Source organism: Artibeus jamaicensis, unplaced genomic scaffold (genome assembly GCF_021234435.1).
Source record: "Artibeus jamaicensis isolate MK-2021 breed Jamaican fruit bat unplaced genomic scaffold, CSHL_Jam_final scaffold_537, whole genome shotgun sequence".
Classification (NCBI taxonomy): Eukaryota; Metazoa; Chordata; class Mammalia; order Chiroptera; family Phyllostomidae; genus Artibeus; species Artibeus jamaicensis.
In genome coordinates, this window is record NW_026522047.1 from 20,910,599 (window position 1) to 20,932,471 (window position 21,873).

Here is a 21,873-nt window from a genome sequence, read left to right on the forward strand (position 1 = left end):
GTACACTTTGAAATCAAGAGTGTGAAAACCTTTGACTTTGCTCTTCTTTCTCAAGACTGCTTTGGGTGTTCAGGGTCTTTGTGGCTCCCTACAAATTTTAGAACAGTCTGGTTCTATGAAGGACGCCATTGAAATACTGATAGAGATTGCTTTGGGTAGTGTAAACATTATTTACAGTAACCCAGATATGGAAACAACCTAAGAGTCCATTGATAGATGAATGGATAAAGAAAATGTGGTATATACACATGTATACGTTGGAATGTTAGCCATGAAAAGGAAAGAAATCCCGTCATTTGCAACAAGGTGGATAGACCTTGAGGGTATTATGACAAGTGAACTAAGTCAGACAGATTGACCAATACCCATAGGATTTCACTGACATGTATAATCTAAAAACCAGACACAGGAGCAAACAAAGCAACAAAACTCACAGATACCGAGAGCAGACTGGTGATTGTCCAAGGGGAGGGGGCTTAGGAGGGGGCGAGATGGGTGAAGGGGGTCAATTGTGTGGTGATGGATGCTAACGACTTCTGGTGGTAATCACTGCACTGATACAGAGATCAAATTATTATGTCGTAGATCTCAAACTAACATGATGTTATATACTAATTTTGCCTTAACTAAAAAAAAAAGAGTGCCTAAGCAGACACACTGTTTTGATTCACAGTTGTACTTACCTTGTCAGGGATCATTATTTGTCTGTAGAAGTGAGTTTTCCTTAGATTATTGTAGTCACTCTGTTCTCCCTTTAATAAAGAACAGCATTCCTAAGCTTCGTTATCGTTTATCATCGTGTATTATGTGGTGATAAAGTAGAACCTTATTTACTATTTCTCCTAGGATTTCTATATAAATTTTCAAAAGATCTTCTATGAACAACTGATGTCGGACTGTGTTTATAATGGGACCGTGAGGTGGCAGCTGCTTTCCTACCTGGCTGCTGTCTCCCCCACCCCGCCCTGTGGGGCATCAGTGGAGCCTCAGTCCGCCCTTTGCACAGCAGAGCCGCTTTCCTCGGTCTGCCTGTCCTTGGCTTTCAAGTGATCACACTTAGGCTCCAGCTCATCCTGGTGAAGGAGTTTGCCTACTGGGGGATTAGAAGAAGACTGAGAAGTAACGTAATGGGCAGGAGAAGATTTTCTTGGATAAAGGGCTGCTAAGGACGCTGACAATATGGGGGAGGGAAGAGATGGAAAGAGAGGGAACCAGGTTTTCCTGGGGTTGAGTATTAGCTTAGCTGACCTCGATTTATAAAGAGTGTGCAACTTGATGCTTAATAGAATTGGGTCTTTAATATTTATAGTATGTTATGTAAATGCTGCCCCTCCAAGTACTCTCTTAAATCCTCTTAGTTTATAAATGACAGCTTTGATTTCTTTAAAAAAAAATCTTTCATTTATCCAGCCTAAAAGTAGTAAATAATAAATGCTTATGCCCTCTTTTTATGCCAGCCCTCAAAGACTGAGACTTGCATTCCGAAGAGTTGATCGCTGTGCTTTTGAGCTCATTAAGGTCACATGCAACTTAATGGGTGGGGTGAGCTGCTGCTGCACTGTTGGTGCTGAGGCAGCTCCTGGAAGTCTGCACGACAGGTCCTCTCAGTGGTGCTCAGTAGGTGAGACGAAAATACGGTCTTGCAGAAACTACACACGTGGCCCATTTGGAGTGATTAGTGCTACTTCTAGTGATCAAGACTGTTAGGGAATTAGACTCCCGCCTAAGTGAGTTTGGATTAAATTTCTGCTGAAGGGCCCTAAGATCACAGGAGTGGAACAGGTAGAGGCTAATGAAACTACCTGTTAGGTGCTGTGAGTCATTTCCCCCACAGCTACTTGGTGACATCAGTTACTTTATGTCTTTATTAAGAATGTTCCCACTCTCTGGGGCCTTCAGAACACTTGCAGAGAAGAGGGAAGAATTAAAAGTTAAGCTTGACTCTGGCCAGTACGAATCACCGGGTCCTTGGGGATGTCGTTTATTCAGGAAATGTTTATGAAGTGCGGCCCCTATGCTAGACCCGTACGCTGCACTGCAGTAATAAAGACAAGGACGCCGTGCGTGTCCCAGAGCAGGACTGGGAGTGCGATGAGTGTGTAACTGGGGGACACTGGAAAACGCAGGGAGGGGAGCAGTTCGTTTCAGAAGCTGGGGAAGCCCCTGAGAAGCACTCTCCTCAGGGCTATTTCTCAGCCAAGAGGTTGGCACCTGTTTCCTTTGCTGTGTTTGGGCCACAGGGAGCCCTTTGACATTGGTCAGGTGACAGAGCGGTATGTATAGCATTTGAGGACCCTCCAGCATTGGTGCTGCACTGGTGGGGGCGGGCGTGTGCAAGCTGACACAGTGCTCACACCACCCAGGGCCCTGCGGGGAGCGTTGTCAGTGGGTCCTGAGAGTGTGGGGGGAAATGCAGAGTGAGGCGTGCCTCGCCAGAACAAAGAAAACAGACAAGACTGGCTTGGTAATCACTTACCCACCTGGACTCATCTGTCTAGGACGTACCTGAGAACCAAGAAATCTGTAGAAGCAGTTGAAGCCTTTATGTGCAGATGCATCCACGCCAGGCCTGTCTACACTTCTACAAGCAGACTTGGAGATCTAGTTTCTGAACTGCTCTGGGTTTTGAAAGTAGAAAATTGCAAGGGGAAGAGAAATGTGTATAAAAGGGACACCCCGGTAACAGTATGTTAAAGTAACAGTTAGCATTTCAAAGGGAGAAATAAAGAAGATGGAGAACTAAAGGAGAGAAGCTGCAATCATGCTAAGAGTGAGCCACCAAGCATGTCACACTCCTGGTGTGGGGCCAGGGGAGCCCAGCCGTGGCTGGGGTAGAGGCTGGAATGTGCAGTTTTGAACTGTCTCCCCAGGGAGTTCCACGAGGCCTCACTTTTGAGTACTTCTATACCACACACAGCAAGGCAACGGATGACCTCTGTTCATCAAGAGATGTTGCATTCTGCCTTTTGGAAGACAAATATATGCTAGCTCTTAACATATCCCCACCCACAATGTTAAAATTAATTTGTTGATGCTTTGAGCGTCAAATCCTCAGCTCTTTGAAAAACATGGGTCTTCAGGGTGTTCTGTTTCCGAGAGATTGACATTTTACTGCATGGGGAAATCACATCACATAGAAAATACTAATTTTTTGTTATAAAAAAGTCACAGTTACTTTATAACACTCGTATAGCACTTTACAAATAATACTTTATGTTATTCGGTTATAAAACATGATTTACAACTTTTCAGAAACATATCTGAACATCTGTATCACTTTTTTTTATCTCACACTTGCCATTCGTTATTATATTATTGTGTTTGCTAGATCGTATATATAACCCATCTTCCTGGACAAAATAAATACGTTCTTAATGTTTCTGGCTCCTTATCCATAGCAGGTCTCAACAAATGCTCACTGAATGACTAATAATGAAACAAGCTATGCTGAGCTGTCTAATTCATCCTTTATGGACCCTGTAAAAACTTTCCAGTACCTCCCCCTGCTGTCCATGATCACACTTTAGAATCTTTGTGGTGTATGAACTGCATTTGGTGATGGGAGTTGCCTGAACACTTGAACTGTGTCTTTGTGCCGTTGCCGTTTGAATTCAAGGGCGGGAGCCTCATCAGGCATCTGGCATATGAAGCGGCCACAGGCTTCAGATGCAGCTCTGAAGTGTGTTCTCGCGGTGGGTGTGTTCTTGCCCTGACGGGGTCAAGGTGGTGAGGTGGGGGGCTGCGGGGGAGGCATGTATTGCAGTATCGGGAGGAAGCTCAGCTGTGCTTGCTCTGTCGTTGGCTGCAGGTGACTGTGGAGGAAGTCATGACCACGACTGCGTATTTGGACCTCTTTCTGCGCAGCATCTCCGAGCCGGCGCTGCTTGAGATCTTCCTCCGCTTTATCCTGCTGCACCAGCACGAGAACGTCCACATCCTGGACACTCTCACCAGTCGGATCAACACCCCCTTTCGAGTAAGACTTCGGTAGTTTGTTTCTGGGATAAAATCATGAACATTCTCTTTTCTATGCCCCTTCCCTTATTTTTTTGCAGCCATTGCCTTTTCTGTTTTGCAATCAGATAATGCATTTTGTTTGGGGCCCCTTTGTCAGACACTCACTGCCTTTCACAGGACCTTTCCCTCCACGTGCCTGGGCTGGCACTTTCTTCTGTGGAGCCAGCCCACTGCGCTTCCGAGGAGGCCTGATGCAGGGGCCAGGAGGCCCCAGTGCTGGCAACGCAGGACAGGAGTGGGTCTGGTCTGGGTGTCGGAGGTTCTGGTCTGCCCTCCAGGGCTTTGACATGGGGGTCTGGGCAGTTGCGAATCGAGGAAGCCATTCTTTAGTTTGAAATTCTGATCAACTTCGAAAATCCTCTTTTTATTATTAGTGCCCCGCCCCGCCAGGGGCTATCTCTATCTAACAATAGTTATTGTTTTAAAAGTAAAAGAATAATAATTTCACAATGTATTATTGAGCTTGTGACATACAGCTGTAATATGTGTAACAATAAAGCACAAAAGGAGGTTAGAAGGGAGGGAGCTATCTCTGCTTCACTGGAACTGATTTAGTATAAGGTCTGACGTGAAGTCTGATGAGTTAAGATGTATGTAGTAAGGCCTAGAGCAAACTGCTAATAAAATAACTAATATGTAGTGAAACAGTCATTAAAGGAATGAAAATGTCGTACTAGGGAAAATACTCAGTGCAAAACAAGACAGTCAAAGAGGAATAGGAGAACCAGAATCATGAGGCATATAGAAAACAAAAAGTTAAACAGCAGGCATATTCAATGATAAAAATAATATAAATGTGAATAGGTTAAAAACTTCATCGGAAGGTAGAGATGATCAGACTGGAGAGGAAAGGAAGAGCCAGCTGTACGCTGCTACAGGAGGAATTTAGTAAACTCCTAAACCTGAACTGAACCGAATAATTGACAACACACATAGAATAACCCTTAGAAATTACAAGGTAAGCTTATGAGACAACAACACACTTACTGTAAAGAGTTTATCTTTTTACTCTAAAGACAAAAGCTTAAATAGCTAGTATGGTTTATAAAGCTGCAGTGTTGATCAGAGAGTATAAGCTGCCAGTTATAAGATGAATCTGGGGCTCTAACATGGTGACTATAGTTAACACGACTGTATACAATATGTTACATCCAGTATTGCCATGGTAACCCCTTCCAATCAATATCTAGAGTACTTAGCATGGTGTCTTTTTGTCACTGAGCTGTAGGAGTACACAGGGAATGTGCATTTGGGCTATTCGTTCTCCTATAGCATCTGATGAGAAAGTCTAAGCCTGTAATGAAGCCATCATGCAGAATCACCCTCCTACAAAATGCCTGCAAACATCTAGTCCAACTTACAAAGATGCAGATACACCTGCCCCTAAATTACTTAAGTGGCCTGATAAAATGATAAAAGCTTACTCCCAAAAGGGCATGATGATTTTATAATACACCTTTAAGTTTCTTTTCTATTTATCTTTCCTTTTTGAAAAGAAGGGAGTGAAAGGAGTCTTGTTTTTTTTTTAATGGACTTCTTAGAAAAGTATCTTATCACGCCCTGAGCACGACTGAAAATGGAACCAAAGAGAATGTTTACCCCAAAGCCAGGAGACAGGGCAAGAGGGGCTGAGGCTGGGGGCTGAGCACCCTGGAGGGAAAGTGGGCCGGGGTATCTGCAATTTTCCGTTAGCCCTGCCTTCTAGATATCTAATGTCATGTTTGAAGATGAGTTAGGAAAACAGTTGACGAGGAAACATCTCGTGTGCATGTGTGTGCACACATCCATATGTATGTATTGGAGAGCTGTAGGGGTGTCTTTGTCTGGATCTTAAAAAGTTGGAAGTATGAACTAAGCATCTTGCAGGAGGGTAATTCTGCAAGATGGTGAAATTCCAGGCTTACTCTTTCCTTTCTAAGTATTGTTGTTCAAGCACAGTCTCCATTTTCCCCTGTCACCGCCCCACTCCTACCTCCCCCTCAATCCTACCCCTCTTTGGCTTTGTCCGTGGGTCCTTTATACATGTTCCTGGAGGACCCCTTCCCCTTTTCCCCTCTTATCCCCCTTTCGCAGTATCTCTCTTTTTTCCCCTTTTATTCCCTCCCCGAGGCTTAGTCTTTCTAATCCAACCCTACCGGAGAACTGATGGCCTAGATACACATTCACTCTGGCAGCAGCATATTTTTATCAAAACTGCTGAAGAAAAAGGGCCATTTTATTTTGTAATTCCAACTTATTTACCATCTGTGGAGAGCAGAGCTGTCCTTCCAGTGTCTGAAATAGAATGTGTTCATTGCTCTTCAGCTCTGTGTGGTGTCCCTGGCCTTATTTAGAACCCTCATCGGTTTGCACTGTGAAGATGTGATGTTACAACTGGTTCTGAGGTGAGTTGTCGTCTTTGTTCTCATTAAAGAAAAATTCACTCTCTGTGTATTTCCCTGGTAATAGGGGCCATGCTTCTAAGGAAGAAAGTCAGCAAGAAAAGGTTACTTCCTAAGGTTAATTTTGGCTTTATAGTTAAAAGTTTTCAGGGTGGCAAGTGCATTATGTTATAAATATGCTCCTGGAAAGAATAGATAGAATGTTTGGAAAATTTCAGAATTATTATGAATGCTCTTCTGGTCCATGTAAGAACGTCTTTTTCCTAAGGTACATTTTCAGGGGACCAGTGTTACTCGAAATGCTGTTGATACATAATTCCTGTGGCACTTGCTTTGGAAATGGCCCACGTGCATACATGTCCACGCTTTGACCTCTGAGTACGGTTCAGTGAAGTTCAGTAAATATTTCACGAGTACTGCATGTGCACAGTCCAGAAGGGGTAAGGTGTGGAGCAGACGGATTGAAAAGCGCTTGTGTGCAAGGTCGAAAAGGCAGGTCCTTCAGAAGTTCAGGTGGGAACGTTTTCATCCAGACTGGTGGTGCTCGATGACAGGTGCTGGGAGTCGGAGTAGGCCACTATTATGACACCGTTACTTTGATCGTTTGGCAAGGGGACTCAGGACCCCCAAATCCTGTCTCTCCTTCTGGGGTCCCTGAGGGCAGCAGCTGCTTTTGTAAAGGAAGAAAAGGAGAGCTGGCTGGGCTTGTGCTCCCATACAACCCTCCGGTGGTGCGGAAAAGCCTGCCAGGGCTCCTGGGCACGTTCCCCACCTGCTCCCTCCTAATTGGGCCTCCTGACCCTCTCTTTGGTCCCTCTCTGGGAGTAAGGGTGGAAGAAGCCACAGCTAGGAGAGAGGGAGGAGGCTCGGGCTGTCCCTGGTCCCTGTGAGTGTGTTGACACCATGAGGGCAGAATTGCCAGGGAGATGGCACTCCAGGTACATAAAACAGCATTTTGAAAGTGGTAGTCATGGAAAAGAAAGGGGACGATGGGAAAGTGTCATTGTGGGGACAATAGCAGCGGCCCCACCTGGGAACTAGTTAGAAGGGCATACTCTTGGCCGTCTCCGGGACGTGCGAACTCCGGGGTGGGCATGTGTTCCCAGACTCTCCGGGGGCCCTGGTGCCCGGCTGCCTTTGAGGACTCCGGGCTGGAGGGTGGTGTGGTAAGGCTGTACCTCCCCACAAAGGGGGTGATGCCAACAGGCTGGGAACAGTCAAGTGGCACCAAGGACCAGAGACTGTACAGAGTCACCCTTTTATGGGACAGTGCCACCTCTCAGTTTTCTAAATTTAAAAGGAGCTTTTGGACTTTTTAGCCATTTAGATCAGGTCATCAGCAAGCACTCTTAAGGTGTTAGCGAAGAGCAAATCTTATCACGAGTGAATGCCGGGGTGGAGCCTTAGTTATCTGTCCTAAAAGGATTACTTTAGCTCCCCATCCAGCCTCTGCTGCCAGGACAGAACCCATTGGCACCGCCAGGATGAAACTCATCAGTACCACTTGTGAAAGCCTTTTTTCTTGCCAAGAAAGAGATTTTGCCTCTACCAAGAGTAAAACCTGATTATACTTAAACGTTAAACTCTTGAATACTGCTTCTTGGATGGCGTGAAACACACGTGTGGTTTTTTAGCGTACCTGGAAGCCTGGCCCTCTCAGGAGGTGCAGAGTTCTGATGCTGGGTCACCGGGTCACGTGGGTCCAGGGGAGGGAGGCCAGCTATTTGCCTTTATAAGGCGAGCTCTCGTCACCTTTGGTCTGCTTACAAAGTGGCATTCGTTAAAAACTGTCCTTAGAGATACTAGTTAAAATCTGTAGTTTATGAAGGGAAAGAAATCAGCTCCTGGTCCAAATATCTGCATGTTCAAGTCAGGACTAGTTATTTCTAGGGCAAGGACTAGTAATTTCCCAGAAATTACCAGGAAGATGCCCGAAGGACACACGTCATGGGTTCTGTATAACGGAAAATTGACAGACAACTGCCTGGTCCTGAGCTTGCTTTCTTCTCTATTTCTTTGGTTTTGATGATGATGATGATGATGATGATGATGCCTTTTACTGAATACTTTGTTTCCAATTCTGTGGCACTGCCCGGGGAATCCAGGAGAAGGGCAGTAAGAGAGCTTACGTAGAAGTCGGGCACGTGGTAGACAGACAGGAAACCTCTACTTCCTGGTCTCCGTCTTCCAAACTGCTGATTTCCCCCACATTTAAAAATTACTTTTCATTGTGGTAAAATACATGTAAAATGTGTCCCCTTTCCTATGTTTAAATGCACAGTTCAGCGGCATTAGGTGCGTCCACTTTGCTGGGCAGCCATCACCACTGTCCATCTCAGAGCCGTTCTTACCTGCGACACCAACACCCTGTGTCTGTCAAACACTAGCTCCCGTTCCCCTCCCCCGGCCCCTGGCAGCCAGCAGCTACTTCCGATCTCGAATTTGACTCCTCCAGGGACCTCACCTAAGTGGAGTCATGTTGTGTTGGCCGTTTTGTACAGGACTGATTGCACTTAGCATAGTGTCTTCAGGGTTCATCCCTGCCATACCAGGTGTCAGAATCACCTTTGTTTTTAAGGCTGAGTAATATTCCAGTTTTTAATCCATTCTTCTGTCATTGGACACTGTGATTGCTTCCGGTTTGGGCTATTATGAGTAATGCTGCTGTGAACACAGGGATACACGTATCTCTTATAGACCCTGCCAGCAATTCTTTGAGTGTATTCTGAGACGTGGAATTGCTAGATCATATGGCAATTCTATTTTAAATGTTTTATCGTTTTTTATAGCAGTTGCTCATTTTACGTGCCTACCAACCATGCATAAGGCTTCCAGTTTCTCCATATTCTCACCAACATGTTATTTCCTGTTCAGAAAATGGATATTTTTACTAAAACAAAAATGACTGATTTGAGGAAGAACAACTAAATCTCTTAGAAATAAAAATGACTATTTGAGGTACATAGCATTTAAGACACGGATTAAGAGAGAATTAATGAGCTAGAAGCTAGATCGAGGAAGTTACTAAGTTTGCCATAGAACAAGATAAAGAGATAAAGAAATATAGAAACAAGGCTGTGAGCCGTGGAGGCTAGAACCCAGTGAGAGCCCCAGAGCAAGAGGAAACTGCTGATTGGACTTGACCTCTTCTGGCTTTGGGAATTGCTGCCTCGCAAGGTTTTTAGGAGGATCAACTGTGGTAGTATCTGTGGTAATATGCTGAAAGGCTGTAAACTATTACACAAATTTAAGGGAGCAGAATTTTCTAGAAAATACATTTTAAACAAATGAAAACAGTGTCTCTTCTGATTTAGAATCTGTACAAAAAGCAACAACAATGAAAAACCCTTATCCTTTTATTTATTTAAACTTTATCTTAAGGAACATAAAAAAATAGATGTGTAATTCATCCCTTCGTTGTTGCCAGTGTCGTCACTCGAATGTACGTGATAAATTTGTAGAACTGGGAGGCAACAGAGTAGTGAAGAATATGTGAATCCTTTTCATGGAGCTGGTATGTGATAAATAACTAATAGCTATACACCAGTTTTTGTTGCAACCCAAATACTCTTTTTAAAAATTTTTATTTATTTATTTATTTATTTATTTTTAGAAAGAGGGTAAGGGAAGGAGAAAGTGGGAAAGAAACATCAGTGTGTGGTTGCCTCTCATGTGTTCCCTACTGGGGACCTGGCCTGCAACCCAGGCATGTGCCCTGATGGGAATCGAACCAGCGACCCTTTGCTTCACAGGCCCATGCTCAATCCACTGAGCTATACCAGCCAGGCCTTCCAAATACTCTTAAATATTGACATCTCCAAGTGATAATCCATTTGCAACTGGTATGGTTCATTCATTTAGAAAAATATCAGATAAATAAGTTGAAATGAGATTCTCCCCAAAGAGAGGCTATTTTAGTGAGCGGGAAACCAAGGAGAAGTTGTGCATCTCCATGGGAGTGACATACGATAGACCAAAGGCAGGCAGGAAATGCTGACAAGCAGGGAAGTGACAGATCACCCCCTGTGCCTGGTGCTTCCCAGTTTGGGGAAGATTTAATTGCTTAGTGCTCAGAGTGCTGTTTATGCATATTCTGGTTAGGGTGTTTCTTTCAGAAGTGTGGGTCCATCATCAGCTTTATGAACTGCAATGCCCGTTGCCTGCAGATAGAGGCTGTTTTGCTCATAAAACCTGTGTGGACCCCTCAGGAACATCTCCCTCTAGCATGGGAGGAGGTGAAGGAGAGCAGAAAAGCCAGCCATCCGGCCAGCCTGGGGTGAGCCGAATAGGAGAAATATGCCCACACCATCTCTGAAATCCAGACGACCCTTTGGAAATTCACTGACATTGTGTTTTAGGACTGTGCCTAGTGGCGGTTATTCAGGTTTTCATCAGCTCTTGTGAGGGACCTGGCTCACACCTTCGCTCTTCACTGCTTCGTTTTGCTGGTTTCTTTGCCAGTGCAGCGGTCGGCAATAAGTATGCCTTGTTATTGACCGGTTGTCACCGCTGATGCTTTATTGTAATGAATGACATCCAGGAAAATAGAAACTAGAGTCTGGGTTGCAGAGAGTTAGGGAAATAATGAGAAGGGGGAGGAGAAAGGGGAGAGTATTTTGTTTTTCCTGTGATGTTGCGGTGCGGCTTTGAGTAATCTGGACTCCTACAATTAGATATTTACTCCTTTGAGATATTTACCACTTTATGAATTTAAATAAAATCCCCAAACAAAATGTAGTAAAAACAAAAAGATAGTTTGATGTCAAATACACCAGTTCCTAAGAGATTTTTCTGCTATTGACAGCCACCGCATTCTGATATTTGACATTTAAGGAGCTTCTGACATTTGCTCTGATTCCTTTTTAAAGTGAAAGTGTAGCTGCCATATAACATTATACGTGTTTCAGGTGTACAACCTAGTGACTATTATACATCTATGTGTCTGTGCTGTGGTGACCACACTGGCAACCGCCTGTCACCTTTTCACCTGTCCCCATGAGACTCTCCCCTCTGGCGACCATCCAGAGGGGTTCTCTGTTTCTACAAATTTGTTTTGCTTGTTCATTTGTTTTCATTCTTTAAAAAATCGAACAAGTGAGGTTGTACGGTACTCATATCTCCGTCTGCATTAATTCGCTGCACCAGGGGGATGGACCCCCTTGGTCCCCCCCACGCTGTTACACGTGGCAGGAGAGCATTCTGTTTTGCAGCTGCGTAGTGGTCTCGGCTCCTTCACGCGCTACCCACTGGTGCCCACCGAGGTCGCTCTCACAGCTCGGCTGTTGGAAATGAGGCTGCAGTGAGCCTTTGTTTTGCTTTCTATCTTCCTCCATCAGCGAGGGAAAGGCAGCAGGTCAGTGCATGTTTTCCCATCTCCCCTGCAGGACAAGCCTAATTCATTACAAAGACGCAGCAGAGAAACTGCATGGGCTGCAAGGGGCTGATTCATTTGGACGGACTCCCTTGCTCCCACCACAGCTGAGCCTCTCCTTTAACATATGGGGAGTCTCCCTTCATTTGATTTCCTCAGAGGAAAATTCATAGTTTCCACTGAAAGCATGTATTTGCAAAGTTGCAAATTCCCAATACCTCTTTATTCTGACATAATTTCAAGCTACCCACTGGTGATATTTGACAAATAGTTTTATTAGGTTTGATCCAGTGTGCCATTTTAAAAAAATATTTCAAACAAAGAGTAGAAATCTATGGCTATATCAGCTTAAGTCATGAATTATGCTTGGTTTGAGCTGTAAGTAGTCATTGAGTTCCTGCAGCAGGTACAAGCTTTGAGGCAGTTTATTCTTGAATAATTAATGATGAGACTAAGGACACTATAAAGGCTGTGTAATCTGAATTTTCCTAGGCCTCATCAGCCTATAAGAATGGGAGAGTTCTCATCAACAACCACAGGATAGGTTTCCCTGGCTCACTTTTGCCCCTCAGCGATGACCTTGGCCCCTGCAAAGCAGCAGCCATGACTTCTGCAGGTTGTGAGGGAGGGGGTCATTCACGAACAAGTGTGTCTCCACCAGTTGCCACCGCAGCCTCTGCTGCGGTCGCCTCCCTGCCTGAGGCTACTGTGGTTGGTGCTGCCTCTTCTCTGTCCTGGCTGGGCCCTCCCCGCTCCTAGGAGCCAGGGTGCTGAGGCGCTGGAGCGGCACTGTCTTCCCTTGGGCCCGTGGGGCCAGGGCTGGGCTGTGTTCCCACCGGTGGGAGAAGCCCTCTCTCCCCTGCATCCTTCAGAGTCACCACCATGTCTCTGCACAGAGAGGGTTTTGTGGAATGAGTTCTTTCATCTTCTACTGGCAGCAGCCATTCCACCTCCAGCAGGACTCAGGTACAAGTCCCCAAAGCCAGGGTAAGAATTAGAACAGACCCACCCCCTTTCCCACACGGACCCCCTTCAGCTCCCCTGTTCACCCTCGTGGCCCCTGACTGTCATGAAACTGGACTGATGAAAGTGGACGCGCCCATGCCAGGCGGTGGGGCGTGTCTGGACCGCAGCTCTGGCTTCCAGGGTGTGTCCACCCAGGGCTGCGGGGAAGGCCACCTGGGTTCCCACCTGCAATCTGAATATTCACTCTGACTTGGGATCGAACCGCAACTTTTCCACTGACGGGATAACATTCCAACCAACTGAGCCACACCAGCTGAGGCATAAATGGCTCACTTTCATGACAGGGAGAAAGACGGTGCTGTTTAACAAGGATGGAACAGCGGTGATGGAGGCCCCACAGCCAGAGCCAAGCGTCCCATTAGTGAGCAGGGGTCAGTTCCAGAGGAGCCTGCGCTAATGGGAGCAACCACAATCTCAACCGACCAGAATGCTTTCCTTTTGCTCTTTGTCGAGGAAGCGGCAGTGCAGGGGGAGCAGGCTGTGATTAAAAAGTCCGTGGGAAAGATACAGCGTACCACTTTCCGGGTGTGTCTTGAGCACTACAGGTACTAAGCCATCTGCCACATCTGTTCATCCAAGTGAGGAAAACCTGTGTTCGTGCTGATGACCGACCCACTGCCGGAGCCCGAGTCAAGGAGGAATAAAGATTTAATTCTCTTCACGATACTTCCCACCACACATCTTAATAACCTTCAAGGTGTGAAATGACAGGGTTTCCACTTAACCTTCTGTTCCCCAGAACAACCAAGAACTCCACCCTGGTGGCCTTCCCCGCAGCCCTGGGTGGACACACCCTGGAGGCCTGCGCTGCGGTCGCTGAGGTCCAGACACGCCCCGCTGCCTGGCATGGGCGCATCAGCTTTCATCAGTCCGGTTTCATGACAGTCAGGGGCCACGAGGGTGAACAGGGGAGCTGAAGGGGGGCCGTGTGGGAAAGGGGGTGGGTCTGTTCTCATTCTTGCCCTGGCTTTGGGGACTTGCACCTGAGCCCTGCTGGAGGTGGAATGGCTGCTGCCAGTAGAAGATGAAGGAGCTCGTTCCACAAGGTCCTCTCCACAGACATGGTGGCGACTCTGAAGGATGCAGGGGGGAGAGGGCTTCTCCCACCGGTGGGAACGCAGCCCGGCCCTGGCACGTACAAGAAGGGAGTCGATTGAGGTTTCTCTCTCTCACTGATGTTTCTTTCTCTCCCTTCCTCTCCCTCTAAAAAAGCAATGAAAAAAATGTCCCCAAGTGTGGATAAAAAAAAAAAAAAGAAAGTAAGCCATTTACGGACTTTCTTCTCCCCATGAAGCCCACAGTGTGTTCCGAATGAGTCAGAAATGATTGCCCAGGTTTTCTCGTCTTCACGGTCATAATGACTCTAAGATGATTTTGATGACCAACCCAAAGCGCTATGTGTGAAATGGGGCCCAGGGTCCCTTGGCGAGTCTTTGGCCCCCATATTTTCTCACAGTCACTCAGGAGACTGTGAGAGGAGGTTCACACTGTGCCGCGGTTCTGCTGTCCTTTGGTGCCCACCGGGAGTCGGAGCTCCTGGGGTGACATTTCAGAACCGTTGAAGGAGGTCCTTGCTCTGAGAGTACATTGTATTGAGGAGGCAAACGCTGAAACAAGACTAAGTAATAAATAGTGCTCTTGTGGGGGTCTGTGAGCGTAGTGGAGGGAGCGAGTAGCTCTATCTTGGAGCAGGAGGCCCGGAGGCCTTCCTGGAGGAGGTGACACTGACGCTGGAGTCTTGTGACATTTGTCAGGCTGGGAAAGGGGAAAGCAGCTTCCAGGCAAAGGCTGTAGTGGGTGCAGAGGCACCGAGGTGAAGAAGGACAGCAGATTTATTAAGAGATGAGGAGGTTCACGGAGCTGAAATCGTGAGCTCTCCACAATGGTTTGTTGTCAGAGGAAAGATGCCCTCTAAAGATTTCAGGCAAGTCAGTGAACCCTGGAGGCATGGGTGGGTTGAGAGTAGGCAGAGCACCCCTGGCCACAGCAAGTCCCCAGTATGGCTCGGGAGGTGGCCGACTGGGAGCGGCCTTTGCGGAGACTGAAGGCAGCCCTTTTTGTCATTCCAGGTATCTGGTCCCCTGCAATCACATGATGCTGAGTCAGAGGTGGGCTGTGAAGGAGCGAGACTGTTACTCCGTCTCTGCGGCCAAGCTGCTTGCCCTGACCCCGGTCTGCTGCTCCAGCGGGATCACCCTGACGCTCGGGAACCAAGAGAGGGACTATATTCTCTGGTCGAAGTGTGCACACAGTAGTTCAGGTAGGAACTCACTGGTGCTGAGCTTTCAACAGAAGGATGCCTGATTCTGCCCCTCCTTGGGGGGTGCGTGTCTTTGAGAAGACAGGGACCGAGGCAGTGAGTTCCGTTGCTTTTATGAACAGCTACTGGGGATCCTTTTCCCCATTGTGAGGAGTTACGGACACTTGGTGGTCAGTGTTTGTCTTCGTGCCCAGCTCTCATCCAGTCCAGGTTCCCAGGACCTTTATTTTATCGAGGATTTCCAGTGTCGCCCTCAGAGTCCAATGCGGAGGTGCCGGGCCATCTTCCCAAACGAACCAGGGGTGAGGTGGTGGAGATGGCTGTAGCAGAGAGAGAGTCAGCCCTTATTTTAACTTCCACAATCGCCTGTGTGTGGAGACTTGCCTGTCAATAATGTATCATCATAAAACTTGAAATTTGCATATGGCGATGGTGTTGGATTCATTTGCTTGGCCCAGTGAGGGTGTTTCACAAATGCTCTGTTTCTGCAGGAGTTAGAGCGTGGGCTGCAGTTGGCCAGCCGCACTTGATCCTGACAAGTAAAATGGGAACGTTCACCCATGTCAGCCCCGGCTCTCGGCAGGCAGCTGCCTCGGGGCGTTTGCGTGTGTCTGGAGGTCAGAGGGCTGTTTGAGTTCAGAGAGATCCTGCCTGTCCTGTGGCCGCTGGGAAATGGCCAGGTCCTGGTGATGACTCAGGGGTTCCAATCTGCGTTCTGGCCCCCCCCCCCCCCCCCCCCCCAGTGTCACTCTGTGCACCTGGGTGGGCTTCTGGTAGACTGCACCAGGCTGCTTGGTTAGGACAGTGCCAGCACATTCAGTATGAACGTACTTTATAGAAAGTAGGGTTGTCTTACTGGTTCTTGGTCTTCAAAGATACAGTGTTTTCATGAAGATGAATAATTTTTGTTGCAGAATAATAAACTGGGTTTTAAATATATTGGCCTGTTATTTAAACTGGTATGGCTTTCTTACATGTTCGTACCCAGTAGTTATTTATGAAATTCCAATAGTTATTTTTTTACTTTATTTATTTTTAGACAGAGAGGAAGGGAGGGAGAGAGGGGGAGAAACATCAGTGCGTGGCTGCCTCTCACACGCCCCCTACTGGGGACCTGGCCTGCAGCCCAGGCACGTGCCGTGACCGGGAATTGAACTGGTGACCCTTTGGTTCGCGGGCCAGCACTCATTTCACCGACCCACACCAGCCAGGGCTAATTTCTTCATCTGTAAATGGAGAAAATAGTACCTGCCATGTAGGTTGCTGTAAGGATTAAGTCCGATAGCACTGACAAAGGACCGGCCACGTGGTAGAGGTTTGAGAAAACCATAGATTATGTATTTTCCTTGTTTGAGTCCTTTTTTTTTTTTTTTTTCAGTTATGCAGTTGAGAACTTGATAACACTTGAAACATTCTTAGGCGAAAAAGACTATTTGAATAGGGCTTTATGCTAAGAGACCATTTGGTTCTTACCAGCCTCCCAATGGTTCCCAGGAAGGGAGAAGGACTCAACAGGCTTTTCTGAAAACCCCAGGTTTTCTAGAGAAGATTCGTTCCCCAAATTCATGGATTACAGGCCTTCCACTTAAGAGTCGAAATCTTTGAAACTGTTACCTACTTTGTGGCAGGCACTGGACCTGATGTGTTACCTGAGGCTGCCATTGTTACATCTTATTTCCCTGAGGCCACCCTCCGATCACAGCTTTGTGTTGCAGGCAGCGGTCTCCCACGGGCCATAGCAGTTCTGTATCTCCGGTGAGGGCAGGCTTTCTGTTCTCATCTTTCCTTCTTAAAACCTACGCACTTTTATTATTCAGAAGTCGTTTAATCAGAAATGCCCAGAACCATGACAGCCCGTGAGAAGAGGTCTCGGCAGCCTGCTGAGCCTCGTCCCGCTGCTGCCTTGGTCCCCACCCCTCTCTGAAGTGGCAGAAGGGGCTCGTTGGTCCTGACCTGTCTTTGCCTCCCGCCGCAGGGCCCCTGGAGCAGCTGTGCCCTGAAGCATCCCCGCCGTCGGCCTGCATCGTGGAGTGCGGCAAAGCCCTGGACATCAGCTACCTGCAGTACCTCTGGGAGGCCCACGCCAACATTCTCCAGTGCATGCGGGACTGCCGTGCCTGGTCCGCACTCTACGACGGGGACTCACCTGACGCGGAGACGTTCCTGCAGACTCTGACAGAGGACAGCGCTCCCGGCCCCACCTCCCCCGAGTGCAGGCTCCCGCAGCAGCCGCCCCGGAGGACGGGGCCCATGCTGGAGGCTCCGAGGAGGGACAAGAGCCAGACGGACCTGGAGTGGGACGACAGCTACGACACTGGGATCTCCTCCGGGGCGGACGCGGGCTCTCCGGGGCCCTACGACGATCTGGAGGGCTCTGGCCAGCCGATGCCGATGGAGCCCCCCAAGCACATCCAGGAGATGAAGAAGAACGCCATCCTCCGCTTCAAAGGGACCTACATCGAAGAGTCAGACTTTCAGGACGACGTGATGGTGTACCGGCTGTGTGCGGAGAAGGACTCGGAGGACGCCACAAGTTCACAGGAGGAACCTTCGAGGCCCCCGGCCCGAGGCCAGGCCGAGGTTCAGAGCCCCCCACTGAACAACGGCCCCCTGCCCAGCCCTCAGCCAGAATCAGATTCAGAGGAGGAACCCAGCAGGGACAGCGCAGACATGTTTCCCAACGTGTCCCAGGAACCGCAGCAGGAGCGGGACCCTGAAGGAGCCCCAGAACCACCGGCAGAGCCAGCACCCCCTATGTCTGAGGCAGGGCACAGTTCGGACCTGATGATGACGGACCCCGAGGGTGAAGACTTCATTGCCCAGTATGACCAAATCATTAAGGAACTGGATTCCAGCACCGAGGGCTTGATGGGACAGAACTTCTCCTCCCCTGATCCCTCGCTCCTCACAAATGAGCAAGAGGGGAAGGAAGACAGCAGAGGCGAACAGGAGGAGGAGGAGGAGGGAAAGAGGGAACTGGAAGAGGAGGAGGAGGAGGACGACTTCGACTCTTTTATAGCGGACGCCCCTGCCACAGAGGCCGTGCCGTCCCCATTCGGGGTGAGAGAGGAGACTGCCTGTGCCGGTCACCGTCCCGCGAGGACTCAGAGCATCCCGTTCACAGGTGACCGCCTTAGCTCGCTTTGTGATTTCTGCTTTTGCAAGTGCTCGTGCCCATGACAGCGGGAGAGGAAGGTGGGTGGAGGTGAAGAGCGTCGGCCGTTGGCCTGGCAGAGGCGTGAGAGTATTTTTTGTGAAGAGTGGAGAGGGGTGACTTCATTTTTATTTTGTTCTGTCGTTCCTGGCAGTGGTGGCTGTTTTCCCGCACCAGCAAGTTGGAGGTTGCGTTTTACTGCTGGGCAGCTTCCTGTGCTGCACCCGTGATAAAGTGACAGGCCCGATGAGACCACACGAGAAAACCAGGCTCCTTATTTAATAGCCTCCTTTCCTTTAGTCTGTTTGTTTCCTCCTTAGCATTTATTTTATTTGTATTTTTAAAGTACCCCCCCCCCCCCACACACACACACTAGAAGGTGTGCCCAGGTGCTGGCTTGCTCTCAGCTGCATCCCCAGCGCCTGGGCGGCGACCAGAGCTCAGGGAGGCGCTGAGTTCCTGCTGCGCACGCACCGGAGGCCCCTGGGTTAGTCAGGCCTTTGCCTGGAGCTCATTTCAGATCATCACAAAATCTTCCTCCACAAATACGTACGGAAGACCCGTGGATGAGTAACCCTAGTACAAAGAATGGGCAACACACCCCTCAGAGCAGGCACGCATCCTCATGGAGGCCAGGGGACGGGGCTGGAGGTCAGACGAGGGCACTGGGGTGGGGGCCAGGATACAGAATGGCGTGAGATACCGGCCAGCAAAATCTGAGTCTGCAGATCACGACGCCCAGGGGCCTGGCACAGAGCAGGCTTCCAGCTCAGGGGTGGCCGGGCGGGGCCCCCGAGTGGTGTTCAGGTAGTACAGGGAGGTCCCTCAAGGAGCTGGCATCACAGAGGGACAGACGCTGGCCTTGGAGTCCCTGGCCCTCCGTGTCCCTGACCCTCGCTTCTCCCCTGTGAGGACTGAATGTCATACTGGGGCATCATGAGTATGATCCCAGGCAGCACCAGCGGCCTCGGCTGGGGCTCGTCCCTCCCTGCACAGGAGAGAACGTGCTCCCTCCTCCCCGAGTCAGCCCAGGTCAAGGGAGTCCTTCCGGCCCAGCCAGGTGGGCTCACTGTGAGTTCAAGGAGCAATTCCACCTTCCTTCGATATTTATTCATCTATTTACTGGTGCCTAAAAATCTACTTAAACCAGGAGGAAGCTTTTAATTCCATAATTAAAAGGCCGGAGGTTCTAGTTGAGATAACATTTCAGTGCGAATGAGTTTTAATTAAAATTCAATCAGTCAGTCATAAGTGAAAAGGAATAAACAATCTCAATTTTCCCAGTTGATGGGGGCCCGGGGGAGGCCACAGGAAGGAGGGAGCTCAGTGGAAGGGCCGGGGCAGAAGTAACCTGCACAGGCCATGTTGCCTGAAGTCTGCCCTGTTCTCCGGAGCCTCAGGGCTCCTGGCTGATGACCGTCCTTCCTTAGACGCCAGCTTCCTTATAAAGAAGCTTCATCCCTGAGAAATATGTAAATCAAGGAAACAAAATATAGCTTAGGGCCAAAAAAAAGCTAATACAATACCTTATTAAGTAACATCAGTATTTTGCCTATGATACACCTGAGAGCCAACAAAACAGTGGGAGTTTTCTGATGCGTGGAGGTAATTTCCACTTGCACTTGCCTTTTTCCCCTTTGAAACTTGCACACAGATGCTTCAGGAAGCATCTTGACTCTTCACGTTCGGGAACTTTGTAGCTTCCAAACTTCCAAGTGCATTCCGCAGCATTAGGCTTTACCTCCACCTGCTCAGGGATCCCGGATTCCGCTGCAATGAGTTTGCCTCAGCAAAAGCGAAGCATCCCATTTCATTGATCTAATTGATTTTATTAGCAACCTCTCGTTGTTAGGTTCTAGGGCAGGCACTAAAGACACAGAAATGGAGGTGTCTGCAAACTTTCACAGGAGTTATCCATAAAGAATTGCACTCTCTCAGTGAGAGATGCCGTCGTCACTGAATGCCCAGTTCTGTGGGGGCCCAGGGCAGGGTGTAGGGAAGGCTGCACCAAGGAGCCACGCGGACAGTGGGCGGAGCCAGGGAGTGCACGGCTGTGTGGGCAGGAGGAAGCGAGTAGGGGTGTGACTGGGTCCATGTGTGAAAAGGCCAGGCTTGGGGAGGCAGGGGGAGTGCTGCGGAGGGACAGGGCGGGGACAGGACTCTCTGTCATCCAGCGGAGGTTAGAATGCCCCAGGGCCGGGGCCTGGGAATTCTGCTTCCAGGAACAGTTCCATTTCACCCTGTGTGTCAAGATGTATCCTCAGAGATGTTCGCTGCAGCACTGTTTACAACGGGAAAAGGCTGGCAACAACTGCCTCCCAGTAGGAGACTGTTTTGCTAAATCGACTCCCATGGCCATGGGGTACTTTGTGGCCCTGAGGTGAATGCAAGAGCTCTGTACGTGCTCATGAGGGACAGTCTCTAGGACATGTTGTTCGTGGAAGAGCAAGGTGCAGAGCCATGCATAGAGAATGTCATCATTTAAAAACATGCCAGGAGATACAGACAGACAGAAAGACACACGCACGGTCGCACACTCCTGAGAGGCACGACAATGTGCTGGTTGAAAGTACAGGCACTGGAACAAGATGACCTGAGTTAAGACCGGGGCTCTTGCAGTTACTAGCTGTGTGCGCTCGGCCTTTTGCCTCATCTTTGAGTGGGGAAAAGTAATAAACATACTTCACAGAGTTGTGAGTGTTTAAGATGATACAAGATTAGGTGCTTAGTATATTTATTGCCTGGCGCATAAGTGGTTGATAAATGCTTTTTAATAATAATTCAGTTATTATTTAATTATGCACATAAAACGTTTCTGGAGGAACACACTAGAATCTGTTAAGAAGAATTGCTTCCAGTGTGGAGACCGGATGTTTATTTTATACTACTATACTGTTTGAAGGAAAAAATTAAAATCATTTACATCTCCATTAAAACAGAAAAACTACCATTGAAGTCCAGACAAGAGATGATGAGACCGTGACCTTGGGCGGTGCCGGCAGGGGGTGGAGGTGAAGGACGGCTCTCGGAGCGACTTCCAACCTGCAACTGGCAGAGCCGAGTGCAGAATTGATGGCGGCTCTGCTCCCGAGTCAGGAAGTGTGGGCGGGGAGGGGGCCTGGAGGAGAGGAAGGTGGATGCCGGGGAGGGGCAGTGAGAGAGTATCTCAGTTCTGAAAAATGAACTATTTTCAGGCTGTGGAGTTCATCTGACCTCCTAGGAGAGGGAAAAAGCTACTCACCATTCTCCATACGCACCTGTGACTTTCTGAATCGCAGCTGAGTTTTCTGATTTTCAGCTGCTTACTGGTTTCCCTAGCAACTGTTTTTTTTTTAAATCCTTACCTGAGGTCATGCTCATCAATTTTAGATTGGGGTGGGGGGGACACTGAGGTGAGAGAGAGACATACATCAGTTGCCTCTTGAATACACCCCGACTGGGATCCAAACCCACAACCCAGGCGTATGCCCTGTTGGGAATCGAACCCTCGAATCTACGGATTGATGCCCCAACCAAGTGAGCCACACCAGCCAGGGTTAGCAACTGCTTTTTGCTATGTAGTAGTAGTTTTCTCTTTAAGTAGTAGAAATCAACCAAGTATAAAATGGGAATTTTCAAGGGTTTAGTATATAGATTTCTCATTGCACATGGCTAAGAAGTTGTA

General features: G+C 48.4%; 1 protein-coding gene across 7 annotated transcripts in view; it reads left to right on the forward strand.

Annotated features, from left to right (window-relative positions):
- The window catches only part of FHIP1A (FHF complex subunit HOOK interacting protein 1A), a 200,286-nt gene that overhangs the window by 165,321 nt on the left and 13,092 nt on the right, over nucleotides 1–21,873 (forward strand). For all 7 annotated transcript variants that reach the window (XR_008390250.1, XM_053658217.1, XM_053658221.1 and 4 more), the window contains 4 exons: nucleotides 3,809–3,976; nucleotides 6,322–6,401; nucleotides 14,865–15,055; nucleotides 17,031–18,179. Coding sequence is in view for 6 of the 7 variants with exons in the window: in XM_053658217.1 (XP_053514192.1) it covers nucleotides 3,809–3,976; nucleotides 6,322–6,401; nucleotides 14,865–15,055; nucleotides 17,031–18,179 (1,588 nt within the window). In the remaining variant the exon portion in view is untranslated. The remainder of the gene's footprint in view (nucleotides 1–3,808; nucleotides 3,977–6,321; nucleotides 6,402–14,864; nucleotides 15,056–17,030; nucleotides 18,180–21,873) is intronic.